The 25209-nt window shown below is 31.8% G+C and overlaps 1 protein-coding gene across 1 annotated transcript in view; it reads right to left on the bottom strand.

Annotated features, from left to right (window-relative positions):
• Window positions 1-18842: 18842 nt before the first annotated feature.
• The window catches only part of LOC127706646 (uncharacterized), a 28224-nt gene continuing 21857 nt past the window's right edge, over window positions 18843-25209 (bottom strand). Inside the window, exons 8-10 of the mRNA XM_052211301.1 lie at window positions 23213-24749; window positions 22062-22153; window positions 18843-18949 (exon numbers count right to left, since the gene is read on the bottom strand). Coding sequence (XP_052067261.1) covers window positions 18843-18949; window positions 22062-22153; window positions 23213-24749 — 1736 coding nt within the window. The remainder of the gene's footprint in view (window positions 18950-22061; window positions 22154-23212; window positions 24750-25209) is intronic.

The following is a 25209-nucleotide window of genomic DNA, read 5'->3' as shown; positions in this document are numbered from 1 at the left end:
CACTAAACATTTAATTACGAAATTTAAGACCGAACTTCGAAATATATATGTAATTCTTATGTAATGACGGTGGAACATGATTCGAAGTGTAACTCGAAACACAACTCGAACAATAACTCTAATTTTCCCTCGAACTTCGACTTTACCTTTGACTCGAACTCGAAGAGAAAGTCGAACTTTCTATGAAATTTAGAGCGAGGGGCTATGTGTTGTAATTTAATACACCAGTATCAAAGCTATCGCATTTGTTTATCTTGTGACAGTGATTTACCAGATCATGAGTTTATAAATGCAGCAAACCTGAATTGGGGAAAAAGCAGATTGAAAAGATGGTAGCTACTAATGTAAGTATGTGTATTGATATAAAGCGGTGTCCTACTACATATACTTCATTACATGGTAAGATGACAAGATAAATTGACAAAAAAACAGGCATACATAATTAAATTGCAGTGGGAGCTTTACATGTTTTGAAAATATTCTCCAATTGCACAATAAACAAAAGCTTTAATAATGATAGAAACTTGCAATTGTCAAAACCAAAGATTTTAATAGCAGGATATATAAAAATCAATGTGAAAACTAAATGCAAACATTTTGTTTAAATTTGCGACACAGCGTTTTATTCAAAAATAGCCAGTGGCAATTTTGTTTTTGATATCTTAATTACGACACAATGATGTCTGACCCTTGTGGTCATTCATGCATAATTACTTAGTACACGGAAAAAGTATACTATGAAACTTAGAGGGCAAATTTCAGCAATTTGATTAAACGAAAAGTTGTAAGTATGGGCTAATTTAGATACATTGTAGGCAAGACATTTGTTTAACTCCAACACTTGAAACCATTGCCGTGACGTCAGCCTATTCATTTACTGTGGATTCTTTTTCTGGAAGCACGCTTCCTAAATCTATCGCTGAAATGGACTCACCATATAATATTCAATTGTTTCCTTTTTGTGTGCCTAATTTCATTAAGTTTGAATTCGTTTTTTTACTGATTTCTGTTCACTAATGGTTTTAATTCAGAACATACTCACCCATTCTCGTCCAATGGAATCTCAGTATTTTCTCCTCTATTTTTCCTAGTACATGGCTTTCCATGCGCTATAAAATGCTACACGTGGATGACTTTTCATTGTAGATTAATCATGAAAGAGAAGTGTACAACCCTTCAAGGCAATGTCCAAGGGATAAGAGAAAAAGAAAAATCATGAGTACTGTTGTTTTTTTAATTACTCGGTATTATAAATTAAATCAGGAGAATAGAAATAAAAAAGTATTTCAAGTTGAGATTTCAATATTGTAAATGTTATTTGATGGTCTATGTTTAGACACCCCCCCCCCGAAAAAAAATGAAAAGGGGACAAAGGTGTTGGTAAAATACATGTAATATTTAATCAAATTTTTATACCAAACCTCAAACTCAATGTTTTAAAAAACAATGACTGTTGATAAAATAATTAAAGAAAATTTTTGAAAAAAACCCAATACATTCATCAATAAAAAAAAACAAGCATGTGATGTTGAAACGATTGTAAATTGGAATTTATTTATGAAGTTTTTTCCTTATTAAAAATCATAAAATTTTAGAAAAGTTGATTTATATAACATTTTGTGCTTTTTTAAAATGAAGGAATTTTAGATATGTAAGATTAAATTGTACCTGAAGCAGAGGAAATCTCCATTTTTGAATAATTTATCCTTTTTTGTTATCACAAAACTATCTCATTGCTCTTTCATTCCATCAGTTGAAATGACCATTAAATAATTTACATCCATTATACTAAACATGTAAACACTTAAAGTGAGCTAATATCAATGTTTTATTATTACAATGAGAGGCTAATTTTGTTATGTCACTCGAAGGACTGAATATGTTCTAAATTGGTCAGACAATACTTGGTCATGTTTTATGAACATTTAAAACTCTCGGCTACGCCTCGGGCTTTAAATATTCATAAAAAATGACCAAGTGTTATCTAACCTATAATTAAAAACTTATCTTTAACTTTTGTATATGCCTTCACTGGGAATCAAACCCCTCCTTGCAATATCTTATGTGTGACTAACATCAACACATCGACGAAACCTCTCGGTTACCAATGGGTTGCAATTTTGGGTGTTTATTTTATATATAAATGAACATATGATACATATCGGTACAACGAACACACAGAACTTGTACCTTTATATATATACATAACAGACAATAGTATAGTATAAGTTGGTAACCGCGGGGTTATGATCAATGAGTTATATGGACACAGGTAGTAACCTCGTCATATCGAGGAGCGTTTAGTACAGTGATTTTGTCATAGTTTGGTAAGTTGAACATGGTTAAGTTAAGTTACTTCCCCGAACTATTACCTCAGTTCTATTCAAACGAGCAAATAAAAAGCAAATAAGATGTTTGAATCTGTATTGTAAGTCAAACGTTCTACATTGGAATTGTTGTTTTCAAGAAATTAACGCAGAATAAGCTAACTATCGAAATTGATATGGTTTGGTTAAGCGATGACATGGTTCGGTTAAGTGTCTAGAAATTCGTCATGGTTTTGATCAAGTTTGTCATGGTTCATATATATGTGTTTAATCTCAATATTGATAGTTTGTTTGAAAACGTTTGTAATTAAACGAAGTTACATAATTTACCAACCGACTGAGAAGAAGAAAAGCCTTTTAAACCAAATTTGGAGGGTGTGATCGTCATACATTAACAATTTTATTTTTCGTGACTTGTCTTTGTATGCAAATCATACCACTACGAGTGTCTTGTAAAAGAATTTGGAATAAATGAGCACTTATGTAATCCCACATACAAAAAAAAAACATTTGAAAAGGATGATATTTTGGTTCCATTAATATATCCCCCAGAACTAGAAATTAAAAAAACAACAGACACGGCTTCCTCTGCCTCATTTTTAGACTTATGCACTGAACTTGACATCAGCTGTCATCTCAGTACCAGTATCTATGACAAACGAGACGATTTTAATTTGAAATTTTCAATTTCCCCACCTTAGTAGCAATATACCAACTTCACCTGCATATGGGATATACATTTCCCAACTCATTCGGTATTCAAGAGCTTGCAGCTGCGACTCAGACTTTGTAAAACGTCACCAGTGTCTAAGCAGAAAGTTGATGAACTAGAGGTATGTCAAAGAACGTCTCGTCCTTTTTCTCAAAAAAAGTTCATTGGAATTAAGATACCAAGACCTTGTTGATAAATATTCCTTATCAACTTCACAAACAATAAACGATGGCCTGGAAGTATAGATTCTAGTTACTGTCGTTGTTTGTCTTCTTAATGACGTCTTATAGTTTTCTTTTATTTGTCTTTGTAAATTATAAATTAACTGTTTAGTCTATTTTTGGCAATATCCACATGACGTGGCTCGGTACTTATACATCCCGTCATTATGTTATTGTGCTATGGTAAATTTTTGTATTCTTGTCTTTCGTTTTTGCTGATGTGCGTTATCTATTTTCCTTTTAGTTTTTCTTTGTTGACATATTTGTTTGTTTTTATAGTGATTAATATTATAACACAATGCTTACTGCTGTAACCCTATTTTTGACATTTTTACCTATTATGTCTTTATGTTTTGTTCATACATTGTTGTCAATATAAAGGAATTTTATGCGACTGTCATACAAGTGAGAGGTTTAGCTGGCTATAAAACCAGGTTTAATCCACCATTTTCTACATACGAAAATGCCTGTACTAAGTCAGGAATATGACAGTTGCTATCCATTCGTTTGATAGTTTAAGCATTTGATTTTACCAATTGCTTAGGGACTTTCCGTTTAGAATTTTCCTCGGAGGTCGGTATTTTTGTTATTTTACTTTTTCTTTGCAATATAATTTAAATAGTCACTGCTCTTTTAAACTAGCTTTCGATATGATAATTACAAAAACAGAAAGCGCTCTTCTGTTTCACATAGAATATTTTCTCCGTATGTCCATGATTGACTCTGCCGGGGATATCGTGAGCGGCATCACTTGTCAAATAGTTAAAGACGTCTACTTAAAGTTGCAAAACGTATCAGCTAGTCATTTACATTTTTTTTCTAGCAAAGTATACATCTGTTGTTTTATTTTGAATCAGTCTATGATGAATGAAAGGAGATGTGGGGGTTATACGCCCATGATATAGTAACCCAACTACAAAACTAACCAAATGATATTAAGAGGACACCATATAAGGCTTCAACGATCCGAAAAGCAAAATGTTAACGTGTGACATGGACAAAAGTTAAAACTTATTTGTTTCGTAAAATATTAGTGAAATCAAAATAAAAGAAATACACACAAAGTTCCGAATTTAAATATATGAAAGGTCACAATTTCGAATTAGAATGAAGCCGATATAGTGTCCATTTTTATGAAAATGTGATTATGTTTTTGTAGTATTGTATACGTTGGTTTTCTCATTTAGATTTGTTTGCAATTAATTTTGTCGGAGGCTTTAATAGCTTGCTAAGAGGTATGGATTTTGCTCATCATTGAAGACCTTACGGCTACACATAACGTCACAGTTCCCAAATTGCACCGAGTACCCAAATTGTACCTAATTAGCAAAAATAGCAGCGAAGATCTCACAAGTTTTCTTAGGGACTAAATAATTTGCATTTTTTCATCATTTGACATTGTGCACGTCTTTCAAATAGGTAAATATATTTAAATATTCACAAAACGTTCACAGTATTTCTCTAATTCTTCGTCAATTTATCCCTTTCTGCACCCATTGTATAAAAAAAATTTAATCAACGTGTGGTTCGTTTGATCTCAGTGTTTCATTGGTTAAAATCCGATTATTACGTCGAATTTTCTTGCTTTCCTCTGAATTTCCTATTGTGACGGCATGAAAAAAGGTGACCATGCCTGATGACGTCACATAGAGAGAATACATCTTTTTACAGATCATTCGAAAAAACGGAATAAGTTTGCCTGCATATTGTTTGAAAATCATTAGAGAAACAGATTCCACCACCAAATCTCGTTAAATACGATATTTATCCACTCTCGACAGTTAAATTTTAAATATTTAAAACGCTCGGCGAGCCTCGCGTTTTAAATTTGAAAATTTAACTGTCTCGAGTGGATAAATATCGTATCACACTCGATGTAGTGGTAGAATCTATAGATATCAACAGATGAAGTGTTGACGTCCACAAAAAGTCATCTTTTAAAAATGAGCAAATACAATATGTTACAGGCATCAATTTCTTAAAAAATTAATAGCTAGCATGGACTATTGTCAAATTGTTCTAAATGTTTGAATAAATAACACAAAACATCAGTTATTCGATTTTTACGGACGGGAATTTAAGCATAGATGCAATTTGGGTACTCCTCATAACCGAATCATGGGTCGTTTGGAGGTCGGTTCAAACCAATTTTTCTATGATTCAATATAGATTCAAAATTTAATTGGTGGGACTATATAGCAAATAAGGATGTATCTACAAAATAAACATAAAATGGAAACTTTTGTCTTGTTCGTAAAAAAACGTAGGTGATGAAACTGTCAAAATAGGTGCAATTTGGGTACCCTCACGTATGCTAACATCTACGTCATTTTGGTCTCGGGTGGCTAGTTATCTCATTGGCAATCAAACCGCATGTACTTATTATATAATACTACATTGTATGTGCGTTCATATAACCTTTTGGAATTTCCAAATAAAACAATTTAATAAAAATGTGATGTAACAGACGGTTAGCAAACCACCTTTCTTTATGCATTAGAAACGAAGCACAACTTTTAAATTTTGACATACGCAAGCATTATTCTGTGTCAAATTATTAAATATATGATAAAATCTTTGTTGTACTATCATATTAGCTATAAACAAAGACACTTACCAGCTTGAATTATGGTCAGAAGTTCCTTTAACAAAATATTCGAATGTTTATTTTTTGGCATTGTTTGTCATCAAAAACACTTAACACCGTCATGTCTAACTTAACCAAACTATGACAAAATCACTGTACTAAACGCTCCTCGATATGACGAGGTTACTATCCGTGCCATCAGTCAATTTAGAAGTAGGGACTTGTCGGTTTAGGTTCGAATCCCTGTTTTGTCTTTGTTGTCCCTATTCTTTAGTTTTTTCCGTTTTTCTTATTTTGTATGTTATTGTTGATAGTGTTGTAATATTACCGGGTTTCCTTTTTATTTTTTGGATTATTATTGGCTATTTCAGGTATTTGAAAAGAAAATGATTTCATTTAATTTGTTCATTGTTTGTTTTAAAAATATAGTATGATTTCATCTGTTTTACTACATATCTTTACAAATGTTTATTCGCAAATCCCTATGCGAGTAAATTGTGATGTGCCAAAAAAAAAAGGTTTCTTGCTAGAAATGTCGGTAACATACTTATTATATATACTTAGCTTATATAAATATGTTCGAATATGTCATGTATGTCTTATTTTGTAAACTACGGATAGTATTCAGATGCATAAAAATTTAAAGACAGACGTGTTATGTTATATTTGTAGTTCTCTGACCAATTAATTCTGAACTTTGATTTATTAATGATTTGTTGAACATGATAACAGGGTTATTCAAACTCACTTACAATATCTTCTAATTAAGAAAAGGCTTTAATTGTGAAAAGACATCAACACAATAGTTTAAGTTAGAGACACAATGGATAAGCGTTGATTCTTGAAAAAGAAACCATGAGCCCGGAGGTTATCGGCTTATCCATTGTATCTATAATACATAATCTATCCACGTTGTCCTTTACCTAGTCAATCATTCTCTAATCCAAAGAATTTTTACAAAATAGATAAAGTCATAACAATAGTCTTATCATTCATTTTGTATTTCCAATCACATATTTTATTTTATTCACCGTTTGCAATATTCCATGCAAAATGTAAAATTGGTTGTCATTCTCCTTGTGTACATGTATAAAAGCGCAATTGTAGAATTTACAAGTATTACTACTTCCTTATATTAATATAACTATCACATTCAAAAGTAGGTATTTTCCCTCTTCCCTGTGTTAGATACCTACTACGGTACAGATGAACCAGTTAATTGCTGGGGTATTCACCAACGGAAGATGTATTTTTGATCATATCATTTACATTTGCATTTCTCACAAAAACAGTTTCAGAAAATGATGTTATTTTCTTATCAATATCCTTCATAAATGTACTATTATTCCTTTTAAACTTTTGTAATTGTAAAAGAAATCCACTGTCCTTGTCCATTTCATCAAGTTCCTTTTTACGAATTTCAGTATCTCGTATAAGCCCTCGAATCTGTATATCGTAAGTTTTGACACATTTGCAAGATGATGCGTCCAATTTTTTCTTTAGATCTTCGATATCTTGTAAAGTTTTTTGATAGAATGCACCAATTTGTTTTCCGAAGTCATCAAGGTCTTTCAAAGTGTTTAACTTAATTTGCTCTGCTAGTTTCTCCTTATATTATTTGTAAGCATACTATTCATTTCATTAAGTTTTGCTTCATAGTGTTGCTTTATTGAATTGTATTCTGGTCTGAGTTTTAAACTTGCATCTTGTAAATTAAGAATTTTACATTTACTACCTCTGTGAGTTGTGACAGCACATTCAGTGCACAGAAAAACACGATCCTTCTCACAAAAATATTCCGCTGGAATTTCAATATGCTTATCGCATGACGGGACATTAGATTCGTGTAATTTTACTCTCTTTTCAATATCTGCAAGAAGTGCATTTGCTGGAAAACCCTTGGCTATTTCTTCATCGTTTAGCGAAGATTTGTTTACTTTAACGATATTTCTACAACTTGGACACGTAAACGATTGAAACTGTCTACTTCGGAAGATCCCGCTATTACCTTTTCGTGCCTCAGATATATGCTTTTTTAAACATAATAAACAGAAACAGTGATCGCATGGTAATTTCCTCGGATCAGTCAAAGATTCCAAACATATAGCACATATTATATGATCTTTGATATTTTTTATATCTCTTGCTGCCATTTTTGCGTAAAACTGTCAGTTGTAAACTCAACACTGAATTCCAAACTTTTGTTTATCTTTAAAACAAAACATCAGTAGGTTTGAATTCATCGATTAACACTCTATTTTTTAAACAATCTATCGTGTTTTGTTCAAAATTCTCTTAAGTATTTTAGGAAAAGCAAATTTGATTGGTTAAATACTGATAAGCTACAATAAATTGATGTTTATCTAAAAGGAAGTGTTGAGAAATTTGGTAACTCGAAGTCTTTTCAAATGAATCTATATTTTACGAAAATTGACAAATGATTTAAAAGATTTAAAAGTTTAACTTTTTATTTTATCATTTTAAAGGAATTGTACTTACGACAAGCTTATTTACTGCGGAAAAAAACCAAATGTTTAAACTAATACTTACTCGTAGGGAACAGGCAACTATTTATAAAATGCTCCATTAAGTGATATCTTATTATAAGGGTCGAATTATTAAAAAAAAAGAAAAGGGCAATAATAATAATGAAAACAATGTGCCAATTTGAGCAGTTACATTTCAAGATCATTTTGGTTTATAAGATATATCCACATATATATGTATTATTTAATTGAAACATCCTTTCCGACAAAATGTATGTTTACTTTATATTTGGTAGACGCATACGGAACTGAATTAATGTAAAATCATAAGTATCATGAACGACATTTAAAATGAGGAATGGCGTCCGAAAATTAATGTACACATGTTTTCAATGCATGAAATTATTAGTATATTTGCAACTTCAAATACATGTATTTGATTTCAAGAGAAACGACCAAAATCTGCATGTCCTCACCTTGAATACATATTTGCCCTTATAGAACAGAAATGTTTGCAACAAATTTGCAGTAGATTTGCTGCAAGTTTGCAGGAAAACAGAAAATAGTGTTTGCAGATGTTTGCCGCTAGCAAACTTCCCGCAAACATTGCAGATTTTTGCTGCAAGTTTGCGGCTAGTTTGCAGAAACATAAATGTTTGCAGTAAGATTGCAAGAAAGTTCAGATAATAAAGAATGTTTGCCGCAAGATTGCAGAAATCTTTTACCATTCTATATGTTTGCCGCAAGATTGCAGAAAAATTGCGGTTTTTATCCAACGCAATCATAGGTTTGAACGTTGTTTTCAATTTAGACTTGTTTATATTTTTTAATTTTGGGCTTGTATTATATTTGCCTTCGGGTTTATATGATCCGTTCATCCTATTTTGACTCCTCAAAATTCAAGAGTCTATCCTAAATTGAGGTAAATTGTAAGGCTTTCCAAATACCGTTTCGATCCCTAACATCACTGAAGATCGAGACATTAATTGTCGAAATCCGGATATGGTGTACAAAAACCTTTGCACCTTTTGTTTGCGGTTTACCATCTTTTCCGCAGGTTCATTGTTTTCTGTTTAGTATTAAATTTATAATTAAGATCCATTTATTACATCGGTGATCCGTTTATTTGGCAATCGCCAATGGCAGTCAGCAGGGTTTAAGAACATTTGTTGTTCGACCTGTTAGTCAAATGCGTTTTGTTAATATACTTTTTCACTTTTTTGGTCTTTTGGAAAATGTTGTTTGTGCTGTATTTAGACCCCTCTAACAAGAAATTTGTTTTGCATGCACACGTATAAAAATTGCGGTTTTTATCCAACGCAATCATAGGTTTGAACGTTGTTTTCGATTTAGACTTGTTTATATTTTTTCGTTTGGGCTTGTATTATATTTGCCTTCGGGTTTATATGATGCGTTCATCCTATTTTGACTCCTCAAAATTCAAGAGTCTATCCTAAATTGAGGTAAATTGTAAGGCTTTCCAAATACCGTTTCGATCCCTAACATCACTGAAGATCGAGACATTAATTATCGAAATCCGGATATGGTGTACAAAAACCTTTGCACCTTTTGTTTGCGGTTTACCATCTTTTCCGCAAGTTCATTGTTTTCTGTTTAGTATTAAATTTATTAAATTTATAATTAAGATCCATTTATTACATCGGTGATCCGTTTATTTGGCAATCGCCAATGGCAGTCAGCAGGGTTTAAGAACATTTGTTGTTCGACCTGTTAGTCAAATGCGTTTTGTTAATATACTTTTTCCTTTTTTTTGGTCTTTTGGAAAATGTTGTTTGTGCTGTATTTAGACCCGTCTAACAAGAAATTTGTTTTGCATGCACACGTATAAAAATTACGGTTTTTATCCAACGCAATCATAGGTTTGAACGTTGTTTTCAATTTAGACTTGTTTATATTTTTTTGTTTGGGCTCGTATTATATTTGCCTTCGGGTTTATATGATCCGTTCATCCTATTTCGACTCTTCAAAATTCAAGAGTCTATCCTAAATTGAGGTAAATTATATGGTCTTCCAAATACCGTTTCGATTCCTAACATCACTGAAGAGACATTAATTGTCGAAATCCGGATATGATGTACTAATTTTTGCACCTTTTGTTTGCGGAATATTAGTACCATCTTTTCCGCAAGTTTATTGTCTCCTGTTTGGTATTAAATTAATAGTTAAGATCCATTTTGTTACATCTGGTGATCCGGTTATTTGGCAATCGCCAATGGCAGTCAGCAGGGTTTAAGAACATCCGTTGTTCGACCTGCTAGTCAAATGCGTTTTGTTAAAATATACTTTTTCACTTTTTTGGTCTTTTGGAAAATGTTGTTTGTGCTGTATTTAGACCCCTCTACCAAGAAATTTGTTTTGCATGCACACGTATAAAAATTGCGGTTTTTATCCAACGCAATCATAGGTTTGAACGTTGTTTTCAACTTAGACTTGTATATATATATATATATATATATATTATATATATGTATATATATATTTATATAAACAGGGTCTCATTTAGGGAGGGGAGGGGGATCTGATCCCGGATCCCGCTTATTGTTTTTGTCAGAATCCCGTATATCGCTTACATTGTAATAATAGCGCTTGTAATTTCACGCGTCCCGCCCGACTTCGTTTCCCGTTTTCACGCAAAACGATTTGACTTTCACGTGTCACGCTTACAAAAAATCGGCCAATCCCAGATCACGCTTATCCCCCCAATGAGACCCACTATAAACTGTCAAAGATTGCGCGAAATAATTTTAAAAGACCTAAGATGACCAATCACAAAAATCTACTCAAATTCCTAATGACTTAAACTGTTACAATTGAAACTGGTCTGAATTTTACAGTGCAATGACTTTACTTTGTGTGATTAAATGATGATGAATATATTCATAAACAGTAGATTTTTGAAAAACCTAATTGGTTATTTTCAGTGATCTTATTTAAATAAATAGATGAATTAGTCGATGTTATATAATTGCCAATGCGACACTTATCCAGACTAGTTCAAAGGACGAGAATGTTAACAACTATAGGGTACCTTATACATATACTTTTTTCTACCAGATTGTAATCCAGCTTCTATTCAAAATGTTTGATTTTCATTTATTCATGAAATTTTGTTATTATATTGTTTAGATCTATTCCTGTAGGCGTTTATTTCTTGTAATTGATTTACAAAAAGTTCTCGTGTTTTTTTTTTAATCTATATTATTTTTCATTATAAAAAAACAAAGAATATTAAACGTACTTTAACTCTATGTTTTTGGATTTTCAAATATTTCGGCCTCGAGCATCAATCAAGATAAATTTATTGTCTCAAAATGCGTAACTGGTGCAGTAAAATTTGTGCCGTTAATGTCAATATTACCACAAGGTCGATACATCATCCTGTTGGGTAACTGTTAGTCTCCGAGCGTATAACATCCCAGTAGCAAGTACTTATAGGTTCTGGCATGACAATACAGATTTTTTTTTTAAATACTTGCTGTTATAACATTTGGGAAGTTATCTTAAATTAAGGAATATATCAATTCATGTATAGCATTTATTGTCTAAATGCCATTAAAGGAGCATGCAGTCCAATTGGTACCGTCATTATCATTACTACAACTGGGTCGATACCCTCTCCAGTAGCGTCTTAAAATAATCAATTTGTAGAAGCAAAACTACATATTTGGTTTAATTGAAATTTGCTGTTATAATTTTTTTTATTAATCATTTGATATGATATATATAAAAATAAAGCCGACGAGGAAAGGCATTACTCGACTAACGAAAGCTATACCTTATAGCCTAGTTCGTAGAGTGGCCAAGGGCGCTGTACACAGTGCAGGTGGTGTTGCCACGATGTCTCAGATGTAGGGGTAAAATTGTTGGGCTAAATGCAAAAGCCCTGTATAACCACAGGTTATCCGATGGGGAACGTCTGTCGTAAAGTTGTCACATATTAGAGATGACGAGGATATTGACGAACGAACATTTAAGAGAGGTTATTGTATATTTACAAACGTACTCAAAACTTAAAAGATGGTGTATTTGGATGCAAAATACGTTAATAGACAGAAATGCATAACTATGGAAACATAACATATACCGATTTTAAAAAGGTTTTCACAATATAAATGAAGACTTTTAAAAGTTTCCGAGAGTGATAAATATCTTACGATACAATGTGGTTGTTTGTTATTGTTGAATGCATTATGATGAAATGTACATCACAAATAGACTTAGTCGACTTTTGCAATATGTTCAATCACAACGAATGCAGAATTTTGATGATTTGAAATAATTCATTGTTGTCGAATCGTATGTTTGCTCTGTGTTTTGAATTGGGTATTCAAGTTTCAGAAAAATAAATCTATCAGTTTATAATGAAAAAGAAAACCTATAGTTTTTGAACCAATTAAAAAAATGATTTCTGTTGCAAAGAAGTTTTTATCAAACCTGTCAACCTCTAACGATGGAAACACTTTTTTAGTGTAAAAAACTGGTCATATGAGTAATTTAAATCTTTTTAAAACTATTTATAAAAAAAAATATATGTCAAAATGACCACAGGCGCTTGTGGGGTAAACCCCCCTTTTTTGTGTGTTTAATTTTTATTAATTATTATTGATTGACATATTCAATTTTCTATGTTTATACCACTTATCTATTCTACTGCGTATGTCTCACCTAGTTTCGAGTGAATTTACCAACTCTGTTAAAACACCTTATTTTACTATCCATACTTGACCTATAATTGTTAACTTTTTATACATTGTGACTTGGATGGATAGTTGTCTCATTGGCACTCTTACCACATCTTCTTATTTATATTAAAACAACATTTTAGTATGGATATCAAACCATGTCAGAGGAGATGGAATGATTAAGTGCATATTGGATAGGATTAACATTTATAAAGTTCAAAGAACAGTTTGGGAAAATTTATGGACCGCAACAACTTCGCCTGTCATGGTTTGTTTGATACACATGCAATTGCGTAGATTGTTAAAGTACGTTTCACCGATCTGAGTATTTGAAATATAATTGATTTCACAAAATACTCAGAAAGCAAATAATATGATTGATAAGAATATTATTTAGACGATGATACGTCAACCTCGGAAAATCAGTTTTGCTCAACGCACATGGGAAAACAGGGTATTTCTGTCCTTCCCAAGGGGCTGGTTTGCATCCTGAAAGGGGCCCGGTAAATTTGGGGAATGGAAAGGGGAGGTATTAAATTTTTCAATAATTCAGATGGGGGGGGGGGGGGGGGCGGGGGGAGCATCGAAAACATTTTACAAGATTTTGGTTGTTCTATATTTCAGACATGAACAAATTGTAGCTAATTTGATGAATATACTCTAAATCAGTATCTGATTATTCAACAGAAGGGGATTGACACTTGATTCAGAGGTCATATCTATAACTTTTGTCATAATTTTTGGCTTCAAAGTTCATTTCAATGTTTAATGATTTATTCGTGTGAGTCATGACCATCTTCTGTTTGTTTGGAGTTGAACATGGTGAAGAATAATGGTTTGATGTCGTTCAGTTTTTTGACGTTTTTCGCGAAAGTCTTCTTTTAAAATATTATACCCCTTTCCTTATAATAAAACACTAATAATATTAAAAGTTGTTTCCTTAATGGATTTAATAATCGCAAAACTCATGATTGAGCATATATTTCGATGGTTCAAGTGATATCTAGGAGTCAAGTGTGGCATTTAACGTGAATTATTTTTCTTTTTGACCCGAGCATGCTGAGGGTATGGAGTCATGCGACCCACACCCAACGCTTCCCCTTACAATAAAGAAAATATATTTTTTGGCTCAATTGTTCAGAAAAACATCCTTCGTTTCAACATGTTCTTCCAGAAATGTATTTTTATCTATAAAGTTACTAACTTTTTTAATAAACAATAGAGACAATGTGCTGAAATTGAAAGAAGGTGTGGTAACTGTCATTGAGACCATAACAGGCATATCTAGATAAATTAAAGTTCCCTGTAGTCACAAACAACTTCCCCACTTGAAGCTTTATTTACAATATAAAAATAAGGAGATGTGGTATGATTGCCAATGAGACAACTATCCAGAAAAATAGAAAAAAAAATTAAATAATAAAAACTATTAGTAGACAGCTCGCTCACAAGCAAAAAACCCATAAATGTAAAATATCAAGGCATACACTGCAAGCACTGGGACACATTCTACAGCATCCACACAGCACTGATTCGCTGTTTTATTGAATAATAATAAAATTAATAATATAAATAGAAATTGTATATATAATCTTTCATGCAAAGCTCTGATTCCTCGGTTGGTTTGGCATTACTTTGTTCTTTTTGGTTTTATCAGCACTTCAACGTTTGAATTATGTTTTGGATTTTTAAATATTTTGGCCTCGAATATCTCTGAAGAGATATTATTGATCATTATTTGTCGAAATGCAGATCTTGTGCAGTAACATTGTTGTAAGTAATGATAAATGATATGATTTTGATCAGGTTTAGAAAATTGCGATAGGGGATATTGGTGGCACATAGTTCTTATTTAAAGCCTAAAGGAAATGCCAATACATGCTCTTAGCAACATTTTACACAATAGGTTATAATTAAGTATCAATATCCAGTGGACGATACAAGCTATTTACAGCCTCCGAGTTTGGTCTATTTTTATCATATCATCTAAGTTTGTACTTGATTTTGGATTGTTAAACATTTGGCCTCGAGCATCACTAAAGAGACATTATTTGTCGAGATGCGCATCTGGTACAGTGAAATAGATACCGTTAAAGCTAATACAAGTTGTTAAAATATGGAATTGTACTGATTAGTCTTTTTCCTGACTGTATAATTCCAAGGATTTGTACATGAAGTACTGAAATATAAAATAAACCTGGAAAGGGTCAACAATTCTTGTATTTTAGATATTAAATATGCTTAATTTCCTCTAAGACTTTATGGTCATACATGACAACGATCGAGTGTTCAGGAACCAAAGTGATTTTCTTGATTGGCCCTCACAAGAAATACTCTAATAAAACAGATCTGAAAGCGAAGTATGCATCAACATCACCAAATGAACCTAGAAAATAGCAAAAGCGATAGTAGAAAGTATCCAATTTTTGACGAATGTTAAAACTAAAAAATACCACTTTTAAGCATTTCTACTCATCATTGTCTGGTGATTTTATTTACTAATTACATCGGATGACCGTGAGGGCATTCCGATGTATTGCTGTCGCCTAGATTTCCATTACGTAACTTTCGTGTTGGGATTGTAACCTATCTATAAACATAATAAATACGCGGACATTATCGAGTGCAAAACAATATTCCTTATCGCTTGTCATAAATTCATTTTTTCAATTGATACTCCTAAAAATATTTTTTTTAGAACACAAATTAATAATATGAAAATGTTTTGTCGTTAGAAATATATATATAAGTAAAAAAATCTTTAATATCTATGCACCCGTACAGAAAATGTGTGTTAACGCATATGGAAGAATATCTCAAGAACGTTTGCAATCTCCCATGCAGAGTTATCGGTCCTCCCTCTCTCTCAAGGACCGGTAACTCTGCATGGGAGATTGAAAGTTTGGCGGGAAAATATGAATGCCTTCTCAATTCCAATCTATTAAAAAAATCAAATTATTATTACAGAAGTGTCCACCATGCACATGCACTTGCACTGCACTATTATTAATATAGTAGAACAGAATGATATACAAATGAATGAAAATTATATATACATGTAACTGTAATATACAAATATTAATATAATATATAACAACAAACCAGAGTATACTGATTTGTATCACTTCAATATCATATTTATTACGGTGTGGTTGAATTCCTGGTCATTTATTTATCATCCACTCACGAACTTGTCTAAGAAAAAAAATTATATCTGTACATTAACCTCACTTTCAGGTATAGAGATGTGATTTTTTTTTCTGAGACAAGTGCTTGTAACCATCCACAAGAACTTGCAGTCATCCGATGTTCAGTACTTTAGTACTTTGATTTTTAATTTGAAACAAAACTATAAATGAACATAACACTTTATCAATTTTGGCGTTCTAAGCGCTTCGGGATAAACCTTCAACAGGGAGTTTCTTTTAGTTTTTATAAGTCTTCCAGTGCACCATAGATTATGTCCCCGGTCCAAAATATACAGTGCATTAAAAAGTTCTTCTCACAGCAATTTACAATATATTTAGTGTAGTTAAGGGATGTAAATATGAACATTTTTAGAAAGAAACGGACATGATTCCTTTCTGTTACCAGAGTGTTTTATATGAAAAGGAGGTACATATGTTTTAGTCCACAAACAGTTGATTTTAGTTTACAGGGGAAGAAGTTTACTTGAAGGTATGACTCACCCAGTGCAGAACTTACAGGTGAAATTAAACATTTTAATTTTATATGGCTACAAGTACATATGTTATTGTGCATGTTTGATAATTATAGAATAACTAATCCAAGAAATCAAAAATAGAAAAATATTCAGTGACCGAACAACACATTCATGCACGAACGAGTTAATAATCAGTGTTGTTTGTCAAGATCTAGAGTTGAATATTTATCTATATTTAAATTCTTGTAGAAGTTATTCTTTTTATTACATTGACCATGTACTTTTTAATGGAAATAAAGTAAAAAATGAAAGGAACTAATATATTTTTTCTAAGTATTTTCAATTGTATTGGTTAGTCTTGATATCACCCACTGTTGCATAAAGTCAGTGGAGTGAAAATATCAGGTTTATTTCACATGTGAAATTATCGTGTTTTTTTTTTTACTTGGAAATCACGGTGATTTACTGCAACCAATGTAATAATACATAATAATGCTAACAGGAATTACCAATACTTTTTGACAGAACAACTGATGTCACCAACCAACAGTACAGGGCTCAACGAAACAGCTGTACAAACAAAAGCAAAAAACAAAAACCACATGCATAAATTAGGCCATTAGTTTTCTCGTTTGAATAGTTTAACATCTTTCATTTCGGGGCCTTTTATAGCTGACTATGCGGTATGGGTTTTGCTCATTGTTGAAGGCCATACGGTGACCTATAATTGTTAATTTCTGTGTCATTTGGTCTTTTGTTGAGAGTTGTCTCATTGCCAATCATACATCTTCTTATTTTTATGTAGACAATGTAAAGGAAATTTTCTCCATCCCAGTGGGTAAATATACATGTTTATATATCAGGTTCCATCGGGTTAAATCTCTTAAGTGTTGTTTTCATTTTTTTAAATAGTATTGTCAAATCCCATTGCGATTTTTTTCAGAAAGAGACGGACATGATTCCTTTCCGTTACCAGAGTGTTTTATATAAAAAGGAGGTACAAATGTTTTAGTCGATCCACAAACAGTGATTAGTGGATTTGAATTTCACTTTTACATCTCTATAATACAATACAAAAATGCAGATTAGGGAGCAGGTACAATATGTTTTGTAGTTGATAGACAAAATATTCAGGAAATTTGTTTAATCTATACTCAATTGACATAATATCAGATTTGCACACGAAAACTAATTATTTGCACACATAACATTAATTTATGTAAACAGAGGCGTTTTTTTTTTTTAAAGGTTTTAGAGGTGATTATATCCAAAGACACAACACATCAAAGACATTGAAACATTATCTTAATCATTGTGAGTTGTTTCTGTGCATGTCCTGGTCGATTTATAGTTGTCTTAATAACTATCCTCCATCCGGATTGTCGAAATTGTGTTAATCTGTTAACTTCTAGAAATTTAGTTTAAGTATTGTGGATACAACTTTTTCAGATCTGTTCTGGCATTTTTCAGTAGGTTCATTTGAAATAGGCCAGATTTGGCCTATTTACATCTTCTTTCAAATATTAGGCCTGGAGCGTTCCTAAGGAAGGTAAAAGTGCTTCGGACGCATGAAATTTATAAAGAGATATTTTCCTTTTTACAGCAGTGGGTCGATACCGCTGCAGATGGATACCGAGGGTATTATCAGCACAGTAGTCAGTCCTTTGGTACTGACATGGTTTATAACAAACCTTTTTTTAAATTGTCCGTTTATGAATTCAGAAATTATTAAGAAACTAAGGTTTCAACTCCCTCAGGCATAATTGACATTACATGGATTTATTTTAGGTCCTCTTTTGGTTATATAGCTCTTCGACTGTCTTCGGTTCTTATACATCCTTGGGTATCAAATATTCGGCTTTGAAGATTCCTGATAAAGGTAAATCCAGAAAAGCACTTCGTACATGAAATTTATAAAGTGTTGTTTTCATTTTTTTCTTATAAAATTGAGCATAAATTTGACCGATCTTCAATCAAAATATATTAAATAAGAAATTATCTACTTGAAACTTACTGACAATTTGAACATAATAAAGTCTTGCTTTCTTTTCCCATTTACTAGGGCATGTACGTGCTGGTCCAATAAAGAGGTAAATAAAATATGTTTGTTTATTGAAATTCAAATAACGTTTTAAGCACAAGTTATTTTTTACATAAAGTTAACACCACGTGTACCAAACAGTCCATAAACTCAAAAAGCGTCACTGCACTTGCACCAACAAATAAACCAAGTGCTCCTCCAACATCACCTGCAAATGTAATATATTGATAGAAATATATAACAATAAATTAAAATATTAAGAAAGAGACATAGAATCTCCTAGTGTGTCTTTCAATTTGTGAGAAACAAGATGTAGACTAACTAAAAGAGACTGGACCAGCCACCTCGCTTATCTGCTGCTTTGGAATTGTAGCAAAAAATGTTTAACTAAAAGATCCCAAGAAAAAAATAGTCTGAATGAGAGGAGTTTTAAAAAAATCCTGATGTATAAAAACTTAAAAAATGATTTGTAGCATAGACTTTCTGGCAACAAAACAAGCACATTTCACGTGGGACGTAATAGTTATAATATGATTGGTCTTATTTGGTATAAAAAAACCAAAGCATATTGTGAAATTTAGTGGAAACATTTTTGAACCTTTGTCGCGTATGTGATTGCTGCTTTCGGTGTAAGATTGTAATATTGACTGCCGAGACCTAAGTTCATTAATCAGTACAATATGGAAATATAGAAAAATCTTCTTTTTTCGTTTGTTCTTCAAATGCTAGTGCTTTTTCTTGATCATAAGTCATATTCTGTCTAAGAAATGTAACATACCATGAAGGTTTAGTAAAGTCATTGATGTCAAAAACACAAATTGCAATTAAACGTTAAGTGCGAAAAATTATGTCTATCTATCAGTTTAAATACTAAAAAATGAAAGAAATATTTTCAATATTTTGCTTCAGATATTATCTCATAATCAATAAAGCTTCTGTCAAAGTCTCATATATTTCTATATTTCTAATAACGAAGGTTAAGTAATGTTATTGATGTGTTGAAAACATTAACTCAGGGTAGTTTCCAAGTTATTTGTTAACTCCATTTTTCAGTAAAAAACGGGAATAATAATCACAATTTTGTTATGAATATTTATTATGATAATGATGATGATGGGTGGCTGCTTAACATCCAGCTGCAAATAAGTATGCATATCCAGGACGAGAACATGTTAACTTTATATGAATATTAATCCTGGATTTTTAACTTGCTAGTTTACAAGGTAACAGTCCGCAGGAAGACTTGTCACCTAACCAGGCATATTATTCAGACTCCGAGCCGAACAGTCTATGCTCTTACTCCATAATGCTGCGTGCTTAGCGGAGAAGCAGCAAATACCAACTTTAAAGTCTTTTGTTTGATCTGGCCGGAGTTCAAACCCACGACCTCCCGCACTCGAGGCGAACACGCTACCACAAGATTACAAAGGAGGTTATATTTATTATGAAGAAGCTGTAAAAATTTGTAAAATTCCATGCAGGTTAGACCAAGTTATTGAAGTAGGAAACTAATCATTAACCCCGCAGAACCCTGTGTCTCGCCTGTGATTGCGTTGCTGTCAGTGTAAAAGTGTTATGTTGATGATGGGTTTTCTGATTGTAGAGATTAGCTTCGGTCCTATTTTCATAACAATCTATGAAGGTTTACAAAGTGAAAAATAATAATCCCAGACTGTCTGTTAATGTTAACTTTAAAAATACTTAATCTATCCATCAGTAAATTACAGAAAAATCAAAAAAATATATTTTAAAAATTTTGCTTCAGATATAGTATTTAGCCATATATGTCTCTGGCCATATTAATCATAGAAAAAGTTTCTACCTATAAGTTTCATAAAAATTATACAAACTTGAACACCAGACTGTATCTACATGTTTACTGCAAGAAAGCTGAGTAATCTTATAAAAAAAATACGGAAAAATGAAAACATAATCATGAAAACTGTTTGATCTTTAAAAAGTTTCTGTCCAAACTTTTGTAAAATTCCATGACACCTGACAAGAACAGTGAAGAGTTTATTTTTGAAATCAGCACTAGTTTTCCAACCAATAAAACGTTGATAGAATGTCTGTATTTCAATAAGGTTTTTTCAATTAATGTTCAAAACGTCATGCAATATTAACAAAAAGGTGTTGTAGTCAAATAAGTTTTTGCCATGTTTTAACTCTTTGAAGGATTCTACCTCCTGCTGGGAAACGCCTGTCAAGATAGACAGGATGTGTTAAAATAGTCTCCTCCGATTTAGGACGTCAACATTCATTTTTAATTGGAACTGAAATTTAGTGCCAAATAATTGGGACATTCGGTCTTTACTATTTAAACCTGGTTCAACTTGCACTTCCTTTTACATTAGTAATTGTATCAAGTTTAGAATATAACAGTAAATTACATAATATTTCCTATTACAGTCGTTTTACGAGATTTTCCGATATAATACCACCAGTATATTTTTGCACGTTATGTTTGCGGTATACCATCTTTTCCGCAAGTTTATTGTTTTTTGTTTGGTATTAAATTAATAATTAAGATCCATTTTGTTACATCTGATGATCCGTTTATTTGGCAATCGCCATGGCAGTCAGCAGGGTTTTAGAACATCTGTTGTTCGACCTGCTAGTCAAATGCGTTTTGTTAAAATATACTTTTTCACTCTTTTGGTCTTTTGGAAAATGTTATGTGTACTGTATTTAGACCCCTCTACCAAGAAATTTGTTTTGAATGCACACATATAAAAATTGTGGTTTTTATCCAACGCAATCATAGGTTTGAACGTTGTTTTCAATTTAGACTTGTTTATATTTTTTCGTTTGGGCTTGTATTATATTTGCCTTCGGGTTTATATAATCCTTTCATACTATTTTGACTCTTCAAAATTCAAGAGTCAATCCTAAATTGAGGTAAATTATATGGCCTTCCAAATACCGTTTCGATTCCTAACATCACTGAAGAGACATTAATTGTTGAAATCCGGATATAGTGTACCATTTTTTGCACCTTATGTTTGCGGTATTCCATCTTTTCCGCAAGTTTATTGTTTTCTGTTTGCTATTAAATTAATAATTAAGATCCATTTTGTTACATCTGGTGATCCGTTTATTTGGCAATCGCCATGGCAGTCAGCAGGGTTAAAGATTATCTGTTGTTCGACCTGCTAGTCAATTGCGTTTTGTTAAAATATACTTTTTCACTTTTTTGGTCTTTTGGAAAATGTTGTTTGTGCTGTATTTAGACCCCGTTACATATATATATATATATATATTAGTTCTTTTGATATATTTGAAAATACATCATCGTTCATTACCTCTACTTGAATACTTACAAAAAAATGCCCATACATCATAGGCTTCTTGTTGTTTTATTTCCATATAGCTCAGTTCCCTGAAGAAAATATCTATTGGCAAAAAATTTGTCCTACAAAATAAAAATACTGACATGAATTCTTGTTGTTTTATACAATCAAAATAATCATGCAATATGAATTTCTATAGACCTTATCATTATTTAGGAATCTGCGACACTAAATCTATTTGGGTCATACAACTATCCTTTTTCGTTGGTGGGATAAAAACTTCGACAATAGCTATATTGCACACATAAATCTTTCAGTGGTGAAGAATGCAACCATTTATTAAGGGGACCAGGCTCCATTTTGGAGCTACATATATGGTTATAATCACATTACATGTATTTTTCATTAGAATCCTTAATTTTGATAACGACAACCGTGAAGCACTTCAATGTCATATTTTATTTCCGTATCAAATACAACAGCTATAACTGCACGTGCTAATAACGTGACAATGTTAAAATAATGCATTGAAAAACAAATGAAAAGCTATATATTACTCTCAATTTCATGGTTGTAGCATAGAAATGTAATTATAAGAATTGAATACTGTAAATTCAGAAATTATTGCGTGCATTTATTATTGCGATTTTGTCATTTTAGATTAAAATACGATTTTAATTTTTGCGATTTTGAGAAAAATCCTGTTTAATTCATATTCAAAATTTCAAAATGCGAGTTTAAATTATTGCGTTTATAACCCTGTCGCATTTTTCGCAATAATAAAATCATGGCAATAATTAAATCATCGCAATAATTTCTGAATTTACAGTACTCCCTTTTTGTATAATTTCATAGGGTTGTGAAAGCGTTGACTGTGTGCACATTCTTAATAGGAAGCACTGTGCTTCATACATAACGTGCTTCGGACAACACTTTTACACCTAAATAAAATTATAAAAAGAGGTATTCAATTCTTAAATAAGAATTTTCAAAAAAAAAAAACAGTGACAACTAATAACTTGTCTTAATAAATGAACTTTATTTGAATTATGAAGATATCAGTCAAGATTAACATTTTTTTAAGTAAAAGATTAATTAATAAGATTTCGCTTTTTGTTTTTTGGTTTATTTTTTGTCACTAAGTATTTAAACCATTTGAGAAATCATATTGTCAAACTCACTTGTTGAAGTTATCATCAATTCTCGTTTGCTTCTTGAATAAATTCAAGTCTTCATATAACTCGTCAAAGCGTTTTTCTAAATTTGAAATGCTATACACGACATCACTTGGTCTCCCCCACCATCGAGCTAAACTTTCAATGTTACTATATCCTCCATTTTTATACCCTTTTTTAAAATAAGTGAAATGAGAATTAAAAAATTCTGATTTATTCATTGAATCATAAAACGGCTTGATATTTTCATCGTATTTGATCACTCTCCAGATATCGGCTATTGCATTTTTACTTTCGAACAATTTATCATATACAGTACTTTGTATTCTTCTCAATCCATCAAAATCTAATACAATTCTCGCAATGCTTAATTTGGTTAAGCGCGATTTTCTGTACAAATCATCTTTTGTTATATCCGGTTTGACCAAGTAGTCTTGTAATAACAGTAAAAACTCTTTTAAATGAGGCTTCTCTACAAGTTTTGAATTAAATTGGTAATATTTGTTCAAAACAAAGTCCATAGATTTTAAATACTTATCTGTCAAAGATGTGAAATTATTATAACGTGTTTTTAATATTTCAAGTGGTCTATCAACACATTCCCTTTGGAAAACACGTTTATTGTACAAGAAAGCTCTACAGTTGTCTTTGTAATTTTTGCTAACTACAGACATTAACGTTTCATTGAGATTTCCATACTCCATAACACTGTTTAGCATCGTCAAATATTCATTTAAGCTGAGATGTATACTTTCAATATCACCTGTTACTGGTGTCGGATATTTGTTTGCATATTCATAATAGTGGCCCAGAGATTCTTTTAGTAACTTCTTTGGGACAATGAAATAATTATAGTTCTCGCTAAAATTTTTATACGAGTGATGAAAAATAGGATTTCCGTACTTATAAGAATTGTAAAGTGTTGTTATATTATCAACAGCATTGTCAACATTTTCCAATTTGCTTTGAATAAACAGTTTTGTTGTGTAAAATAAAATATTTGCTTGGTTTTCACCCTTATTCCCCGAAAAGGACGTTAAGGTTTTCTCCACAATTGATCTGATTTCATTGTATCCTTGACACACAGTTGATATCGTTTCTTCTTCCATTACTTTACGAGCCAAAATAAAATTATATTCTAGATTGTATATCTGAAATAGATACAATTCTTTCATCTTTTCTATACTTTTCCGATCATACTCTAACATGTTTGAGAATTTTGTATTCCAGTTATACATAAGTATGCCATAGCCAAACAACTTTTTATAGTTTATATATTCCTGCATAAAGTTGCTTCGTATTTGATTGAATATTTTTCGTCTGACTGCATTCTTTCTGTGTTTTGTTTCAACTGCCTTTTGCACTTTGGCTTGTAAAGTGAGATCTCCATGTAATTCGGTGCCACTAGAATAAACAATCGTTTGTTTATTTTGATCATCATCTTTCTCCACAGTTGAGGCATAAGACATCAACGGTTTATATATCCTGGAGGAACAAGGTGCTGGGCAGTTGCAATGGGAATGGTATTCAAGAAATGCCAAATCTACAAGCAAAGTGAATCTAATAAACACACTTATTATCTTAAGACACAAAGGACATTTATTAAGTCCATGCTGATATTTCAATTTATTTTCAGCTTTATTTTTGCATTTTTTATTATTTTATTTAAAAGTTCTGATTTTTTATACAATGTATACGAAAAATTGATAATGTTTGATGATCTCAAATTAACATGCCACTAGAGTCATGGGAATAAATTTCACAAACAATTTTGTAATTGCAGGTGCACAACTTTATTTTGTGTAAAACGTTTCTATCAAGTTTTAAGGATATTGGTTGAAAATATAGGACTTTATTACACAATATTGGAACCGACCTTAAAAAAGTGATGAAAAAAAATCCAAAGTCTGGAAAAAAATAGAACAAACTCTTCAGACAATTCTACAATATCAGGTTCACAACTTCAATACACGCGCAATCTGTCTATAAAGTTGTAACAATCT

The sequence above is a fragment of the Mytilus californianus genome, unplaced genomic scaffold, assembly GCF_021869535.1.
Source record: "Mytilus californianus isolate M0D057914Y unplaced genomic scaffold, xbMytCali1.0.p SCAF_6, whole genome shotgun sequence".
Lineage (NCBI taxonomy): Eukaryota > Metazoa > Mollusca > Bivalvia > Mytilida > Mytilidae > Mytilus > Mytilus californianus.
Note: the sequence above shows the minus strand (reverse complement) of the source record. Positions and strands in the feature narration are given on the sequence as shown.